The following is a 19636-nucleotide window of genomic DNA, read 5'->3' as shown; positions in this document are numbered from 1 at the left end:
TTAAAAATATGTATCTATATATATTTAGATAATTTGAAACAATAGGAGGATATGACCTTGACCGAAATACTGGTATTTCCCGAGACTGCCTGGTAAGCTAGCTATGGAAACTACTTGGATTTTAATGACACAGAAACATCAGATCTCTGAGGGCAGCAGGATTTATTTGCTTTTGTGTTCTTCCCCATTTCAGTGTCCTGAATTAGAAATCCTTCCAAAAAATAAACCCAGTATAAAAATTAAAGTGCTTCATAGATGAGAACATGCCATCTGACAAGTTTCAGGGCATTTTATTGAGTACTCTGAGGCTGGGGGTAGCGTAAATTACCTGAGAAATATTGTGGAATAAGGATATCCTGTGTTTTGTTTGAAGAGAGGCAAATCTAAAATTCTTGAGTGTTCATCAGTATTTTCCACTGAGTTCTAAGGTTAACAGCAGTTTGCTTACGTTTATTTTGGTTTTGTTCTTGTTTTTTTTTGCGGTACGCGGGCCTCTCACTGTTGTGGCCTCTCCCGTTGCGGAGCACAGGCTCCGGACGTGCAGGCCCAGCGGCCATGGCTCATGGGCCCAGCCACTCCGCAGCACGCGGGATCCTCCCGGACTGGGGCACGAACCCGTGTCCCCTGCATCAGCAGGCGGACTCTCAACCACTGTGCCACCAGGGAAGCCCTCTTTGGGTTTTTAATTACAGGCAAACGCAGAACTCATTGCCAACAAGATATACCTGCAATAGCGCACTTGAAAGAGGTATTAGTAGTGAAGGTGCTTACTTGTTAGCATGGTGGCTATTGAGACTGAAAACCGTTCATAGGTCACATAACAATTTAACATATGAACAGAGAAAATTAGACAAAGAAGATATGTAAAACATTTAGTGAAGAAAATAATCCAGGAATATGTTACTAAAAGAAAGTGATTCATTTCAATGATTTACAAATTTATCACATTATTTATTTTTAATTTTTAACACTGTAAGCATGTGTAACTTCTTTAACTATAATGTTTGTGTATGTATATCCTTGGTAACCAAGCAACTAGAATGTGTCTTCAAATGGAAGGCTGCTAGGGTTCTAACAATCTGACTCTACTGGTAAAGGGGACCTCATTAGATACGCTTTGTTTCTTCACTAGGACATACTTTACACTAGTATTTTCTTCATTCTGAAAGCAAACGAACACATTTTTAAGTATATTTTCCATCCCAGCTTCATTTAGAACGTTGTGTTGTTTCTCATAGTAAAGGGGGCACTCACTGAAAAATAATTCTAGGTTTAGTTGATTTTGTCTTTTTAAATTGGTGATGCCTCCAAGAAGAAGGAAGTCTCCAGAGAGGCCTGCATCTTCAAAATTCCTTGAAAGCTATAGGCCCTATGTCAACAATGTAAAGGAACGAACTTCATCAGCTGGTTTGCCCAGTGTTAGGCCAAACCCTACACGCCACGTGACCTTTGCACCTACCCTGACTTCTGTGAGGTCTTCTCAGGAGATCGGAGACTCTAGGATCTCTCTAAAGACTCTTTTGAATGCCATTAAAACCATGGAGGGAAGACTGGAAGGTAAAATAGACATTCTTGCCTCAAGACCATTAAATGATGAGTCACCAAATTTTCTTTACCGGGATTCGGTAAGTGAAGGCCACAAATTAAATCATAAGGAAATTTCAGATTTATACAACAATGAAGAAAAGTAGTAACATATAGAAAGATAACATTTGGAGGTGTGAGTAACAACAAGGAAAGAACTTCTTCACAAACAGGAAAAACTGATGATGTAGATCAAAACCGTCCTTCTGGCTATTGCATACTTAATTTTTGTCTTGGACACAGAACTGTCATATTTGGCTTAAGAGTAACCATTGAGATTTTTACTCTAATTTTCACTTTAAAAATTAATGCTAATAGTCTTAACATTTATAGTAAAATGGGTAAAGCCTGATTTTAAAGTAGAAATACATAAATAGAAGCCCTGAGAACTTGAACATTGGAAAATACTTTCCAAAGAAAACTTACTAGAGCATCCATCTTCGTTTGATATTTAAAAATAGAAAGTACTATAGATTGTCTTCTAGAGTTAACTACTATTTAGACCCTTTTTGTAAGCACTTTTGCTAGTGGCCTTTTCATATTTATAAATATTTTATACACACTGGTAAAATTATAAAAACTATATTCTTCCTAATGTACTTTTCTAGAACAAAATCCAATAGGTTTTCAAAACCTTATAAGTTAGCATATTTTGTACTATTCTTGAATCCTTATAGAAGAAATTATTTTTAATGTTACAGGTTAAAAGTTATAAGGAAGTATAATATTGAGGAAGATGTGGGTGAAAGGCGTTCTTTGCTGCTGTTTGGAGTGCCCTTTTCCTGTGGAGGGCAATTTGGCTTTGTTTATCACTTTACGCCCACAGTTGTATTTTTTCCTACAGATACACTAGTATTGTTTGTTATTAGCAAAAGACTAGAAACAACCAAAATTCCATCAGTAAGAGGCTGGCTAAATAAACCATGGTATACCCATAGTTTGGAATACTGTTTGAAGATATATTTATCTTAATCATAACATATCTATTATTAGGTTAAAACAGTCAAGGCTCAGAAGAGTATACAGAGTATTTTAATATTTGTGTGCAGAAGGATTGGGGCGATGAAGTATACATATGTATTCACTTTTGAATAGAGTCTCTCTAAAATGAATCGTAATAAATTGGCAACATTATTTTCGAGGAAGGAAACTGGGTGGCTGGGAGATTTTTCACTTTATCCTTTTGCACCTTAAGAGTAATGTGAATGTGCTACCCATCCAGAATAATTTTATGAACACTTTATTTTCAACAGAAGCAAAAGTAGAGAAAGGATGGTCTTTTCATCAAATGTGCTAAGGCAATTGGGTATCATATGCAAAAACAAAAAAACAAAATACCTTTGATCCATACCTCTTACCATATACAAAAATTAACTCAAAATGGATGAAAGCCCTAAAGGTAAAACCTAAAACTGTAAAACTTCTGAAACATAGGATGAAACCACTGTGATCTTGGATTACACAAAGATTTCTTAGATTTGACATCAAAAGCATGATCCATAAAGGAAAAAATGTAACATTGACAACGTATGCTCTTCAAAGACATTGTTAAGAAAATGAAGAGAAAAGCTACAGGCTGGGGGAAAAACATTTGCAAATCACATATCTGATAAAGGTCTTGTCTCCACAGTTTATTAAAAACTCTCAAAACTCACTAAGAAGGAAAGACAATCCGAAAAAAAAAGAAAAAGGCGCAAAGTATTTGAACACACGTTTCACCAAAAAAGATATATGGATGATAAATAAGCACTTGAAAAGATGTTAAACATCAGTTATTAGGGAAATGCAAACTGAAACTGCAGTGAGATACTACCACACACTATTAGAATGTCTAAAATTGAAAAACTGATTACCCCAAGTGTTAGTGAAGATGTGGAGGAACTCTCATACATTGCTGAAGGGAATGTAAAATCACTCAGCCACTCTGGAAAATAGTTTGGTAGTTTCTTTAAAAGTGATACATATTACTACCATACAACCCAGCCGTTCCACTCCTATGCATTTACCAAAGATAAATGAAAGCGTCTGTCTACACAAAGATCTGTATACAACTGCCCAGAGCAGCTCTACTTGTAATAGCTTAAAACTGGAACAACTCAAGTGTTCAGCAGAACACTATTCAGCAACATAAAGAAGATTGAGTGAATCTCAAAATAACTGTGCTGAGTGAAAAATCATTCAAAAATGAGTACATAAAATATGATTTCATTATATAAAATTCTAGGAAATAAAAGTGAATTGATTGTGACAGAAAACAGGTCAGTGGTAGCCCTGGGTGGATGTGTAGGAACAGGGAGAGATAGAAGTGGGGGAAATTACAAAAAGGCACAAGGGAACTTTTGGGATAATGGAAGTGTTCATTATCATGATTATGGTTTATACATATATCAAAATTGTACACTTTAAATATACATAGCTTATTGTATGTCAACTATATCTCAGTAAGGCTGTTTTAAAAAATATGAATGTATTATACTGAAATTAATTATTTTTAAATGTTTAAAATAACATTCTTGAAATGACAAAAACAGTAGCGATAGAGAACAAATTAGTGGTTGCCAGGGGACATGGGATGAGTTTGGGGGAGGGTGTGAACACAGAGAAAGTAGCACAAGTGAGTTCTTTGCGGCAGTGGAGCAGTTCTGTATCTTGATTGTCGTGATCACAGGAATATGTGCATGGGATCAGATTACATAGAGCTGTGTGCATGTGTGCGTACACAGATGAATGCAGATTAAAAAAAATGGTGAAAATTGTAAGTTTTGTAGTCTAGTTAATCTCGTTAAAGTCAGTTTCCTGGTTTTAATGTTGAACTACAATATAAGATGTCATCATTAGAAGCAGGGAAAAGAGTGCATGGGGACTCTGCACTAATTTTGTAACCTCCTGTGAGTCTGTATTTCAAGATAAAGTATTTTTTAAAAGAGTAGTATTTAGAATAGTATGATCATCTGAAATAACTGTAGATATACTAAAAGTATTTCAGAGATGTAAAATTCTAATACTTCTAATTAGGATTAGGACACTATTTAGAACACTTCTGTAACACTATTTTCTTGACACTATTTAGTGCTTCTTCACCTTTGCTTTTATGATATTAATTTATATTGTATTTTCAAATTCTGTGATAATCAGTTTCTCCCCCGTTTTTCATCTTAGCATCATTGTCTTATCTCCCTTACCTTCATTCTGTGCTTTCATAGAGATTGACATATATTAGAGATTTGCCCATGTTTATTAACAGATTTTTTTTTTGCTTTGTAGTTTTAAGGGGAAAAACAGCTACTAAAGCTAGTTTTTATTTACAATAATATATAAGCATATTTAATTAAACATTTTAAATTTGGCTTCTAAATTGCTGTCTTATTCTAATTGCTGATTGATTGTGCTTTGGGAGAATCATTTATCATTTCTTTTTTTCTACTAAGGTGAAATCCATTCTTGAAAAGAATGAAGGGGAGCTCTCACGAGTTGTGAAGGTTCGTGCTGCAGCCCTGAAAGAGACTCAGAAGTTGAAAGGTGACCTCGAAGCTTTGGAGGACAGGGGGAACAAGAAGGCAAGACATCAATCCTTTCTGAAGTCTGTTACTGAAATGAAGCGCTTCTGAAATTTTCATGAGCCATATTCTTTCTTTTCTTGTTACCTTTAGTAAAAAAGAAAGAGGATTGATCAGAGGAGGATTTTTTTTTTCCTAAAAAAGGATAACTTTAGAAGAGCTCTAAAATATTTCCCTTAAAAATACATGATTTAACTCCCAATGGTTTTTTTTTTTCTTCCTGTCTTAAAATAATCAAAAGTCCTATTTTTTTATGTTGAAACACATCTGACCTTGGTATTAATAACCACCTACTTATGTTCTATTAATGTGATATAACACTGTTAAGATTTTATATTAAGTCAAATTACCAAATGCTTTCTGCTTAACCGTGTGTGTACTTAGTGGGAAGAGGGGTAACATCCCAAACTTCTTGACAGCAGGTGCCAGATTTTGCCCCTCTGAAGTGGGCTGTGAGTCACATCATTCTTCAGCAGCTTCCACTTTCTCTTATGGTCCTTTTTCCTCAGATAATTCTGATGGACTTCAAATGTGTTATTTTCTTCTGACTCCATGGTAAGATAGCTGAGGAGGGCTAGCGCAGGCCAGTCTGGGACCCCCTCTACACCCAAGAAGCTGTTGGTCCTTATGTCTCTAGTTAATATATGTGCTGGACACGACAATAGTTAGGATGCACTGCAGAGTTCTTCGTAGGATCCATATGATCTAGGGTCTAGTTTTCTCTTTCTCAAAGTCAGAATAACTTAAGAAACAAAATAAATACAAAATATACTTTAATTATTCCTCTTAGCATTCTACCAGACCTGGTTTCCATACTCTTCTAGAAGTCATGGGACTCAGCAAAAGAATAACCAGAAAGGATCAAATATCTTTGTCTTATTTCATTTTCTATTAGGTGGGAAACTTTCAGCGACAACTGGCAGAAGCTAAAGAAGACAACTGCAAAGTTACAATCATGTTGGAGAATGTGTTGGCTTCTTACAGTAAGATGCAAGGTGCTCTGGAAAAAGTGCAAACAGAGCTTGGGCAGAGGGATTCAGAGATTGCAGGCCTCAAGAAAGAAAGGTACCAGAGATTATTTTTCTGTCTTTGTACTTGTATTTTTCTGCTGCCTTGTAGTAAAGAACAGAGTGCAGTCAAGAAACAGTCACTTTATATTGATTCCCTTGTGAAAATAAAGTAGTAAAATGGTATTTAAAGAACTAGCAAATTCAGGAAAATCTGGAATTATAAATAAAAATGATATCCAAAAATTCTCATATTTTGTAGTGATGTAAATAAGTATGTATTCTAGAAATTCATGTGATATATGCTGTTTTATCCTTGCTGTTTTCTACACCATTTATACCTGCCCTTGGGTCTACAGAACGGTAATTGTCAAGATTAAAGCCAAGTGTCTACTTCTGTTTGAATTAATTATCCATTTATTAGTATCCTATTTATTTTAGATGAATCATTCTGAGAACTACTTTTAGCCATGTTTTATAAGTGAACTCCTTTGAATGTTTCAAAAATTACATAAAAGTTTCCCTTTTAGGTTAATGAACAAATGGTTTGGATTTAATCAGACCTCTAAGACATATTGTAATACATTAGTGGTGCATATTGCCTCTATGTTATGGGAGAACAAGTGAGTTTTATATTCTTCATTGTGCTTGTTTTTTTACATATTATGAATCTGTATTACCTCTGAACTTAAAAAAAGTCAAGGGGATGGTATTAAAAATAGTTTACTATTCACAATAAAATTCTAGGTAAAAAGCAGAAATCTCAACAGCAAGCCAGTCCACATAGAGGTGATATATTTTTGTACTAGTAATATATATAGTATAAAGTTACCAGCCCATAAGTTAGTCATCAACATGTACTGATAGTTTAATATATAAAGCCAAGTTGAATCATAAACGGGACAAGTTTTTAATCCATACGAAAATTAGTTTCTTAACCTGAAGCTGAGGCTACTAATCGTCACCTGCCAACTCTCAGATATTCTGAGCATCTGTAGCCCACTACATGTGCCATTTGGGCTTCCTGGAAGGTGTCCTGTAACTCCCAGTGGTATCATTCCCAGATGGTACTTTTCTGTGGTCACTCTCCCTGTGCCCTTCATTTACAGGGCTCTAAATCAACAGCGGGTACAGAAGCTGGAAGCAGAAGCGGACCAGTGGCAGGCCAGAGTCCTTGTCGTGGAGGCCCAGCACAACAGTGAGGTAGAAGCCAGGTTTTTATAGATGATAATGTTGATATTTTTTATTTTATTGGGATATTGCTATTTTGGAAAAACGGAGTAAAACAATCGGGTAAATTTCCTTTCCATTCAAGTCTGAGTTTTGAACAGTGACATATTTCCAAATGGGAAATGGGTCTGTGATCTTACAGTGAACCATTTATTGGCAAACCAGGACCATAATTATGCCTAACTCTCTTTGTCTTATGTGGTCTGCATTCTTTTCATGTATTAATGCATAAGTGAAGTTAAAGGGCTTAGAAAACAACATAACTTTAGTCAGAAGTAGCTAGAATGATCCCACTAAATAAGGAGGCATACTCACATGTGTTTATAGGTGTGTACGCACATGAATATGTATCTACACGTATGCGCACATATAAAATAGAGATATTGCCTATAAAAAGCTTTTTCTAGAAGGATATACAAGGAACAGTTGCCAGTTCTTATCTCTCTAGGCAGTGAGACCAGAGGGTCATAGGATCAGGAAGGGAGGAGTTTAACTGGTTTAAAACTTTAGAAATTAGGATAAATAAGTTGGCTGTATTTTCCAAAACTCTCTAGTGACCAGTGGAGCATACCCTTCCTATCACCTTCTAAGAGTCTCCTAAGGACTGTCTGTAATAAGTTCTCACATATATATTCTAGGCATCTGGAGTCTTTGGTTCTGGTTCCAAACAATTATTGTTTCAAAGTTTAAAGAGTGAATATACAGTGTTATGGACTTCTTGTGTCTGTTACAGTGGAATTGAAAACAATCTTGCGAAATCGAAAACAATCATTCTTCTCTCTTTCAGATGGAGCCTCTACAAAAAGCTCTAGATGTAGCTAGAGAAGACAACAGGACACTGGCTATGAGCCTGGAGCAAGCTCTCCAGACAAATCATCATCTGCAAACAAAGCTTGATCACGTTCAAGAGAAACTGGAAAGCAAAGAACTTGAGCGACAGACTTTGGAAACCTTCAAGTAAGGGCAGTACAGTCGCAGTGAAATTAGGGAAGAGCCTCTGGGAGAGTAAGCTTGGCTAATTCACATAAACCAGTTAAAGCCTTTTTCCCTTTTGAGCTAGTACTCCCAGCAGAGCCATGTGAAGGAAGCAGGCATAGTTGAGCAGAGCAGATATTAGCTGGCTGGGGTACGCTCCTTTTCAGCTCTTCCCTCATCTACTGTCGGTCTTCTTCCGTACATGAAGGTTTAAACCAAGTTGGAAGGGACACTTACCTGTTTCTGCCAAACCTTTTCTATCAGAAGCTTATGTGTCCTTTAAAAGTATGATCTGGAAAAGGAGAAACAGAAGCATGGATGGGAATAACCCCTCCAGGAGTGGGATAATTCCATTTAAGCAGCTGCTAAACCATTCATTGTTTTCAATTTTGTCCTGAGATTAGTTAGGTCAAACCCATCAAGTTCAGGTCAAGCCACTGAAGTTTTTTGTTAAACTATCTAGGCAAATAGGATTTAGATATTAATAACATCCCATGAAAGTTTATACCCAAGGGAAGTGCATTGTGCACGTGGATCTTTAGTCCTTTCATGCAGTGAACATACTGATACAGCAGGCAAGTATCAGCTAAAGCAAAGAGGGCATTTTTCATATTTGTAATCTGTACAAATTTTATATTCTGGTGAAATGCTGCTGGCTCAGGACTACTCAGTATTGGTTAAAACAAGAGTATGTGTTTCACTCTTTTGGGTGGATCTCTTTCTATTGAATGACTTTTTGTATTTTAATGCTGTAGGTAAATGCTTATTTCTTCTTCTGTTAATGAGTTCCAGATCAGTGATTTCTACCTGGTGACTTATCTACTTCTCATTGGTAAATGACATCTACTAAGATGTTTTCTAAAGGTGATTTATCATCTCTCTTTTTCAAAACAGAGAACAGATGAGTGAAGAATCCAAAATAGAAGCAGAACTGCATGCTGAACGCATAGATGCTCTAAGAAAGCAGTTTCAAATTGAGAGAGAAACTGCAAAGAAAGCAGCACAACGGGAAGTGACTGAGGTATGGAGGCAAGTGACAAAAGTCTCCCTCTAGGTGAATGCCTTTGAAGAGGAGAACCAGCTACAGGATTTCCCAGAATGGCTACAGTTGTTCTTTGGCTCTTCTAATCCCCCTGTCGCCAGCAAGCCAGCTACATCTCTATGCTGTTTGTAAAATTAACACACAAAAAGTTTCTGATATACAGTTATCTGCCCAATGAAGGAATGCCTTGATGACAGCCTTCCCACTGGAGAATAATAACTGAGTGGGAAAGAGGAAGGAGGAGACCGCCATCTGCTAGACAGATGGCAAGTCACCTGTCTCCTCAATTCACTTAACTAGCATCCATCATGCACCTACCTCCTCCTGAGAGGCACAAGTAAAAACAGCAGAAGATGTGGTCTGTGCTAAATGACCCCTTATTTAATTGTCATCTCCACTCTTTACATGAGACAACTAGGAAGACATCAGATGTTTCTTGGATAGCTAGAAGCTGTGTACAATTTTAAAGGAATTCAGAAGTAAGGGAAAGTTTGTTTTAGGCTGGTTGGGTGATCGAAGAAGAAGGGAAGCTTGTGAAATTATACAGGGTTGAGACTGGCAGAGCTGACAGGGCTGTGACACTCTCTATGTAAGAGGATGAACAAAGCTTAGTTACAAAAATAAATAGGACATGTGAGCAAAGAAAAAGGATTTGCCTCTCTTGATCAGAGCAGAGACTTTAGGAAATTTCTGAGAAAAAGGGGTTAGCTTAGATGAGACCAGCTGGTAGACGGCCTTGACTACCAGAATGTTGGATGGAAAGTATTAGGTAAAAGTAGAGCACTGTAGGTTTCTGAGAAGGCTGTGAGCACAATTTTAGGTAGGTTAGTCTATTAGCAGTGGAGAGTAGGTAAGAATGAAGAGAAACTGGAAACATGGAGGCTCAAGGGAACTAGAGCAGTTACTTTGGGCTTCAGATGATTAGAGCCAAGCAAAGTGTTTCTGTTGAAAAAGAGAACAATCAAATCAAAAATCCATTTTAATTAATAGAAAAATCAGACACTAAATGTATCATAAGCAAAGGGGAGGGAGTAATTAAAATAATTCCAAGACTTGTTTGGGGTGGCCGGTCTGTATTTTGCCAAATTTAGCGCAGTTAGCAATTGCACTTGACAGTGCACAGTCACAAAATCAGATTCAACTATTTACATGGTGCTTTGTAAATTGAAAAAGCACTGTATATAAGTGTTAAATGGGCACTGAAATTAAAAGTACCTTTATTCAGAGAGAGTTGTTCAGAATACTTAAAAGTTTAAATCCTTTTAACAGGGATCAGTAAAGACGGTGAACTTGCGCAGGAGAGACCAAGGAACAGTATGAGTGTGATGTCTTGAGCAGTTAGTGGCAGGGGTGGGCTCAGGGTGCACTGTTTAAGACTCCCAGCTCTGCCTCTTATTAGCAATGTGTAAATTTACTATCTGTGCAGATGACTTCACTTCTGAGTCTGTTTCCTCAGTCAAAATGGAAATCATCACAACTGCTTTCCAGGGTGGTTTTGAGGGTTAGTTTTTAGGGCTTACCCAGTTTTGACAAAGCTGTGATTGAGGTAATGGTGGAATATCTAACAGAAATTTAGTTGGGTGATAATAAAAGACTAACACTGTAGTGTGAGGTTAGGATCTGAGAGAATGAGCTAGTATAAAAGAAAAGGTACCAAATAATTTTGACTTTTTTCTTTGACATGAGTTAAATACTTACCAGCCACAGAGAATACCACCCTCCTCCTATCTTCTCCCTTCTCAGCTGCCGTCTCTTCTTCCTAAAAATCAAGTGGTACTCATTTAAGGGCATATGAGGAGGAGGGGGAACTCTGTAAAATGATTTAAGTAATGTTAAAAGATAAATTGAAGAAGAATAAAATTAAGAGTTTATTTGAACAAAAATCAATTTGAATCAGGCAGTATGCAATCAATTGCAATAGAAAGGTGCTCTGAGGAGTTGTATAAAATGAAAGACTTTTATAGGCAGAGGGGAGCAGGAACAAGGAAGTTAACTAGGCAAAAAAGTAGATTAGTTACTAGTAGCAGAGTTACTTCCTTTAAGGGGTGGCAGGGGTCTGTCAGGCAGATTACTCAACTAATGCTGATTGGGCGATTCCTGATTGACTGGTTTAAGAGTCCTTTTCTGGAAGAGCCAAAACTAATTAAGTCTCAGTTTGGTGACATAAGGCTTAGCATAAGTGACTTCATTGTGGGCCTGTTGTCTTGTTTTTAATAGTAATCACTATGTTATTTTTCCACTAGACAAGTTTATTAAAATTTCTAAACAAAAAGCAATATTCATAAGAACTATAAACTATGTAAATAAGCTACAAGGATATATTGTACAGCACAGGGAATATAGCCAGTATTTTATAATAACTGGAGTAGAATCTATAAGAATTTTTAATCACTATGTCATACACCTAAAACTAATATAATATCGTAAATCAACTATACCTCAATAGAAAAAAAGCAATGTTATAAAAATACATGCAAGGATAGTCAATAACTGATAGGTGTATTTACATAAACTGCCATATAATTTATTTCCACTTCTCCATACATGAGGTCGCAAGTGACTGAAAGAGACGCGCTTAAGCTTTTTTAAAAAAAAAACAAAACAAAACCTTTAAAGCATAGCAATGAGCACTGAGCAATTAGTGTGTGCCAGGCTCTATATTCCTTCTCTGCCTCATCTTGTTTAACTGTTACATGAATCCTATGAAGTAGGCTATTCACATACTTTTCCAATGATGAACCTGGGGCTTAGGGAAGTTAATTATCGGAAATTACTTGACTAGTGTGTGGTGAAGCTGAGATTTTAACTTCTGTCTGATTCCAAAGCCATGCTCTTACAAAGCAAATGATGAACATACATTTACATTATCTGTTCTAAGAAAAATTGTGTTCTTTAGTGTTAAAAATTATGAAAATCACTGAGAGTGTTTCTCCACAAATCTACTTATTATTGCCTCACTTACTCTCCTTTTTAAAATATCTATTTATTTGGCTGTGCCAGGTCTTAGTTGCAGCACACAGGATCTTTAGTTGTGGCACACAGGATCTAGTTCCCTGACCAGGGATCAAACCCGGCCCCCCTGCATTGGGAGCACAGAGTCTTAGCCACTGGACCACCAGGGAAGTCCCATCACTTAACCTCCTTTTTAAAAGAAAGGTCCAAAGAGAACAAAATATAGGGACACAGCTAAACATAAGCTTCTCTTACTGAATGGAAGGTTAAAACGTTCTAATTTTCCCTTTGTATCCCACAGCTGAAGAAAGCCCTTGATGAAGCCAACTTCAGATCAGTGGAGGTATCCCGGACCAACCGAGAGCTGCGGCAGAAACTTACAGAGTTGGAAAAGACACTGAACAGCAGCAAGGAGAAAATAAAGAGTCAAAAGGCCCAAATTAAGCTCCACTTGTCAGCTAAGACGAATAATGCTCAGAATACAGAGAGGATGAAGGTTGTATGAGAAACCCTAACTCTCCTCTCACCTCCTTAGTATCTGATGAGGATCCAGGCAGGCAGTGGTGTCTGGGGAAGATGGTTTCAGAGCACTACCACCACCATGGGTTCTCTGGGAATTACAGCTACACCTGGGAAGTGGGCAGATTGCCTGGGGGGCGGTGGGGGGAGACTTTTCCCGCAGAGATACTGCTGCATCAGTGTTTGGTTTCTCATTAGCTGCCAGTGTCACGTTCTAGCTCCCCGGCTGTCTCTTCCACAGTGATTGTACAAGACTTTGCTCTTTCGGGGTCAGGGGGCTGGATGGGAAGGAGAGCAGGAACTGGTAACTGTGGATCTCATGTGGGATTCTTTCTGTTAGCCTATAGGCAAAAAGAGCAAGCCAGTTTTTCCACTAATCATCTTTCTATGTTATTTCCACATTTACTTTCAGCAAATAGAAACAGAATTGAGGCAAATGGAGATAATTAAGGATCAATATCAGAAAAAAAACTATGAACAGGTAGATGATTTCCACACACTCTGTTTACCATTCACATGAAATCCTAAACTTGGACAGGTTCACCAACCGTCTCCCTCTTTGTGCCCTACCAGTCACTGAGTATCCAGAAATTTGTATCTGAAATGACTAACCTACAGAAGGAGATGCAGCTGTTGGCCAAGAGCCAATATGATCTGTCAGCTCGGAATAAACAGCAAGAGCTGCGACTCGAGGCAGAGTGGAAGAGGAGGCGGGAGCTGGAGCGTCGGTGCCAGGTAAAAGGGTTCCTAAGATTCATCTCAAAGATTACCAGCAAAGGCCATGTGCAAAGCCCAGCATGGGGGCACCTGGCTTTTCTAGGCTGTGTAGAAGACAAGCTTACAAGTCGTTCATCTTAGCTAAGTCCTTAGAATCATATCTAGGAATGAAGCCTGGAGCTCTGACTGTGGTACCTCGTCTTCATGTTCAACTTAATAAAAATGATACTCATTTTTAAAGAACGGCTAAAGCTCACATATGCAAAGTACTAGTTACTAAGTAAGACTTCTGAACTTAATAGTGTTTCAGGAACCCCTTGGTTCTTCCCCGTAGCTCAGATGCATCTGTTGCCATTACAGGACTTTTATCTACTCCCAACCTAATGAAAAGCACACTTTATTACGGAAAAGGGACTTCAAGAGACCATCAAGCTCTTGCTTTCCAACAGAGATTGTCTGCTATGAAAAGTATTCCCCAGTTCTGGAAAGAGATGTTAATCACCTTTTCTCAGGAGAATCTGTAAATCAAAATCCGTAATCATATACACAAATGTAGGTTAAACTGAAAATAATAGTTTTTATCTTATAGTCTGGTAGCACCTGGAGTTAGAAAGTACTCCATCATACTTTCATAATTTGGTTGCTCATTTACTACAATATTGAAGCTTTTTCTTCCATATATAGTACATTGGGAGTTTGTAAAAAGTCTTTGTATCACATTTTCAGGAATTGGAAGAAACTATTAGACATCTGAAGAAATGTAAAGAGGCAACAGAGAATAAACTGAAAGAAGCTAGTGTGGAATCAGAACAGGTGAGCCAGACCCACAAACATGAAGACTTAGACAAGCTTCCTCAGACACGATGGCCCTGAAACACAAGTCAGTGTAATATCCTTCAGTAACATAGTTGTCAGGAATGCAAAAGGCAAGAACCAATACCTTGCTCAGTATAGCTTCTGTTATAAAGAATAGTTTTAGATTAAGATTCTGTGTCTTGATGAGACATCATAGAATGCTAAAATATTGATTGATATTGACAAATATTAACTTGGTAGTCCAAGTCCCTGAAATTCCAGAAATCCCTGGAATTGGGATTGACATATATACACTAATATGTATAAAATAGATAACCAATAAGAACCTGCTGTATAATAAAATTCAAAAAAGAAGAGATTCTTAAGCTAAAGGTATCACAGTGACATTGCTGCCAGTTTATCCCTTTTGTAGCCATTAAATTACATGATAATATGACTGTCAGAATGGTATATTGAAAGGAATATGGAGGGGGCGGAGTGAAGATGGTGTACTAGGAGGACGCAGAATTCGCGTCTCCTCACAACTAGGGCACCTAACAGGCACCAGTGGGGGACCACTGACACCTAAGGGGATGGGAGGAACCCCCAGAGACCAGGTAGGACATGGGGCATGGGGGGGAGTGAAGGAGAAGCAGAGGTGGGATGGGACTGGCACCCGAGAGGCGGCTGGGGGAAGGGAAGGGATTCCATGCCTGAAGGGGGAAATTTGGGGACCACTGGGAGGGCAGAGGATCAAAAGGGAGCAGGGCCAGGTTTCCCCTGCCCAGTTGGGCCCCTGGGAACCTGCTGAGATCCCAGGCCTGACCCTCTGCCCACTGAGGCCCCCTCCAGCTGTGCGGGTCCTGAGGGAGTGGGAGGGAAGAGGGGGAGCAAAAGTAAAGGCTGGACCTGTGGGACCAGCACTCCTGAGGGGTGGCTGGGGGAGGGGAGAAGTTCCTACACCCAGTGGGACCCACCCATGGTAGGGGTCCAGCAGCAAAGGGGGAGACCCTGGAGGAGACAGTGGGGGAGGGCACAGAGGAATGGAAGGAAACAGGGCCAGCACTTTCCCTGTTGGGCTCCTGGGCCCAATCCTTGGAGCCTCCCTCCTACTGTGCAGAGCCCAAGCCCTGCCCCTACACCCCCACCCAGGGCCTCACCTCGACACTCAGAGACCCCCTCTGAGACCCCCTCCAAGGCACTGGGCCTAAACCCCACCCACACACCCTCACTCAGGGCCTTACCTCCACACTCCAGAACTCCACACTCCAGAGGCCCTCCTTTCCTTCCACCCAGGTCCTAAGCAGAGGCCCTGCCCCACACTTGAACATCACCCCACCTAGGCCCCACCCCCAGGGCCTTTTCCTGCTATGGGGCTCCTGAGCCTAGGTCCTGCCCCACCTTAAACCCTGCCCCTGCTTAAGTTCCACCCCTGCCTAAACCCCACCCCGTAGCCAAGGCTTTTTTTTCTTTTTTCCTCTTAGATTGGGGTTCTGTTTTACCTTGTTGACTCATTGTTGATTCTCTTATATTTTTACATTTCCTAATCTTATTTTTCTAATTTTATTTTATTCTTTATACTTTGTTGTTCTCTCCTTTTGGCTTGTACCCTCCCCCCTTTTTTTTCTTTTTTCTGTTGTAGTTTTATTTTACCTTGTTGCAATTGTTTCAATTACAGTTTTATATTTCCTAATATATTTATCTTTCTAATTTTATTTCTTTTTTATTCTTTGATACTGTGCTGCTCTGCTCTGCTCCTTTTTTTCCTTTTTCTTTTTTACAATGCTACAAAGCTTGCAAGATCTAGGTTCCCAGGACAGAGGTCAGGCCCAAGCTCCTGTAGTGGGAGCTCCAAGTCTGCTGGACTAACAGAGAAACTCAAACCCCAGGGAATATTAATGGGAGTGAGGCATCCTGGAGGTCCTCATCTCTGCACCAAGACCTGGCTCTATCCAACTGCCTGCAAACTCCAGTGCTGGACGTCTCAGGCCAAACAACCAGTAAGATAGGAATACAGCACCACCCATCAAAAAAAAAAAATGAAACAACAACAAAAAATGTTACAGATGAAGGAACAAGGTAAAAACCTACAAGACAAATAAGTGAAGATGAAATAGGCAAGCCACCTGAAAAAGAATTCAGAGTAATGATAGTAAAGATGATCCAAAATCTCAGAAACAGAATGGAGAAATTACAAGAAACATTTAACAAGGATCTAGAAGGTTACTGAAATTAAAAATACTCTAGAAGAAATCAGTAGCAGAATAACTGAGGCAAAAGAACGGATAAGTGAGCTGGAAGATAAGATGGTGGAAATAACTGCTAGGGAGCAGAATAAAGAAAAAAGAATGAAAAGAATTGAGGGCAGTCTCAGAGACCTCTGGGACAACATTAAACACACAAACATTCGAAATATAGGGGTCCCAGAGAAAGAAGAGGAAAAGAAAGGGACTCAGAAAATATTTGAAGAGATTATAGTTGAAAACTTCCCTAACATGGGAAATGAAATAGTCAATCAAGTCCAGGAAGCACAGAGAGTACCACACAGGATAAACCCAAAGAGAAACACACCGAGACACATTAATCAAACTATCAAAAATTAAATACAAGGAAAAAATATTAAAAGCAGCAAAGGAAAAGCAACAAATAACATAGAAGGGAATCCCCATAAGGTTAAGAGCTGATTTTTCAGCAGAAACTCTGCAATGCAGAAGGGAGTGCAGAACATAATTAACGTGGTGAAAGGGAAAAACCCACAAACAATATTACTCTATGCAGCAAGGATCTCATTCAGATTCAACAGAGAAATTAAAATTTTAACAGACAAGCAAAAGCGAAGAGAATTCAGCACCACCAAACCAGCTTTACAACAAATGCTAAAGGAACTGCTGTAGGCAGGAAACACAAGAGGAGACGGAAAAGACCTACAAAAACAAACCCAAAACAATTTAGAAAATGGTAATAGGAACATACATATCAATAATTACCTTAAATGTAAATGGATTAAATGCGCCAACCAAAAGACAGACACTGGCTGAATGGATACAAAGACAATACCCATATATATGCTGTCTACAAGAGACCCACTTCAGACCTAGGGACACATACAGACTGAAAGTGAGAGGATGGAAAAAGATATTCCATGCAAATGGAAATCAAAAGAAAGCTGGAGTAGCAGTTCCCATATCAGACAAAATAGACTTTAAAATCAAGACTATTACAAGAGACAAAGAAGGACACTACATAATGATCAAGGGATTGATCCAAGAAGAAGATACAACAATTGTAAATATTTATGCACCCAGCATAGGAGCACCGCAAAACATAAGGCAAATGCTAACAGCCATAAAAGGGGAAATCAACAGCAACAAAGTCACAGTAGGGAACTTTAACACCCCACTTTCACCAATGGACAGATCATCCAAACTGGAAAGAAATAAGGAAACACAAGCTTCAAATGATATATTAAACAAGATGGACTTAATTGATATTTATAGGACATTCCATCCAAAAACAACAGAATACACTTTCTTCTCAAGTGCTCATGGAACACTCAGAATAGATCATATCTTGGGTCACAAGTCAAGCCTCAGTAAATTTAAGAAAATTGAAATTGTATGAAGCATCTGTTCTGACCAAAATGCTATGAGACTAGATATCAATTAACTACAGGAAAAAATCTGTAGGAAATACAAATACATGGAGGCTAAACAATACACAGCTAAATAACCAAGAGATCACTGAAGAAATCAAAGAGGAAATCAAAAAATACCTAGAAACAAATGACAATGAAAACATGACGACCCAAAACCTATGGGATGCAGCAGAAGCAGTTCTAAGAGGGAAGTTTATAGCAATACAATCCTACCTCAAGAAACAAGAAACATCTCAAATAAACAACCTAACCTTACACCTAAAGCAATTAGAGAAGGAAGAACAAAATAACCCCAAAGTTAGCAGAAGGAAAGAAATCATAAAGATCAGAAATAAATGAAAAAGAAATGAAGGAAACAATAGCAAAGATCAATAAAACTAAAAGGTGGTTCTTTGAGAAGGTAAACAAAATTGATAAACCATTAGCTGGACTCATCATGAAAAACAGGGAGAAGACGCAAATCAATAGAACTAGAAATGAAAAAGGAGAAGTAACAACTGACACTGCAGAAATACAAAGGATCATGAGAGATTACTACAAGCAACTCTATGCCAATAAAATGGACAACCTGGAGGAAATGGACAAATTCTTAGAAATGCACAACCTTCCGAGACTGAACCAGGAAGAAATAGAAATATGAACAGTCCAATCACAAGCACTGAAAGTGAAACCATGATTAAAAATCTTCCAACAAACAAAAGGCCAGGACCAGATGGATTCACAGGTGAATTCTATCAAACATTTATAGAGAAGAGCTAACACCTGTCCTTCTCAAACTCTTCCAAAATATAGCAGAGGGAGGAACACGCCCAAACTCATTCTAGGAGGCCACCATCACCCTGATACCAAAGCCAAAGATGTCACAAAGAAAGAAAACTACAGGCCAATATCGCTGATGAACATAGATGCAAAAATCCTCAACTAAATACTAACAGAATCCAGCAGCACATTAAAAGGATCATACACCATGATCAAGTGGGGTTTATTCCAGGAATGCAAGGATTCTTCAATATGCAAATCAATCAATCAATGTGATACACCATATTAACAAATTGAAGGAGAAAAACCATATGACCATCTCAATAGATGCAGAGAAAGCTTTTGACAAAATTCAACACCAATTTATGATAAAAACTCTCCAGAAAGTAGGCATATCGTCCTCAATGGTGAAAAACTGAAACCATTTCCTCTAAGATCAGGAACAAGACAAGGTTGCCCACTCTTACCACTGTTATTCAGCATAGTTTTGTAAGTTTTAGCCACAGCAGTCAGAGAAGAAAAAGAAATAAAGGGAATGTAAATCAGAAAAAAAGAAGTAAAAGTGTCACTGTTTGCAGATGACATGATATTATACATAGAGAATCCTAAAGATGCTACCAGAAAACTACTAGAGCTAATCAGTGAATTTGGTAGAGTAGCAGGATACAAAATTAATGCACATAAATCTCTTGCATGCCTATACACTAATGATGAAAAATCTGAAAGTGAAATTAAGGAAACACTCCCATTTACCATTGCAACGAAAAGAATAAAATACCTAGGAAGAAACCTACCTAAGGAGACAAAAGACCTGTATGCAGAAAACTATAAGACACTGATGAAA

At 38.3% G+C, this 19636-nt stretch overlaps 1 protein-coding gene across 1 annotated transcript in view; it reads left to right on the top strand.

The window, feature by feature from the left end:
* CCDC150 (coiled-coil domain containing 150) overlaps positions 1–19636 on the top strand; it is a 90616-nt gene that overhangs the window by 66751 nt on the left and 4229 nt on the right. Inside the window, 10 exon segments of the mRNA XM_060015401.1 lie at positions 1389–1625; positions 5013–5141; positions 6037–6206; positions 7258–7351; positions 8166–8335; positions 9248–9374; positions 12649–12843; positions 13279–13347; positions 13440–13601; positions 14310–14396. Of these exon segments, the coding sequence (XP_059871384.1) occupies positions 1389–1625; positions 5013–5141; positions 6037–6206; positions 7258–7351; positions 8166–8335; positions 9248–9374; positions 12649–12843; positions 13279–13347; positions 13440–13601; positions 14310–14396 (1440 nt within the window).

Source organism: Delphinus delphis, chromosome 7 (genome assembly GCF_949987515.2).
Source record: "Delphinus delphis chromosome 7, mDelDel1.2, whole genome shotgun sequence".
Lineage (NCBI taxonomy): Eukaryota > Metazoa > Chordata > Mammalia > Artiodactyla > Delphinidae > Delphinus > Delphinus delphis.
The sequence above is the reverse complement of the archived record's forward strand: the minus strand, read 5'-3'. Positions and strand labels throughout refer to the sequence as shown.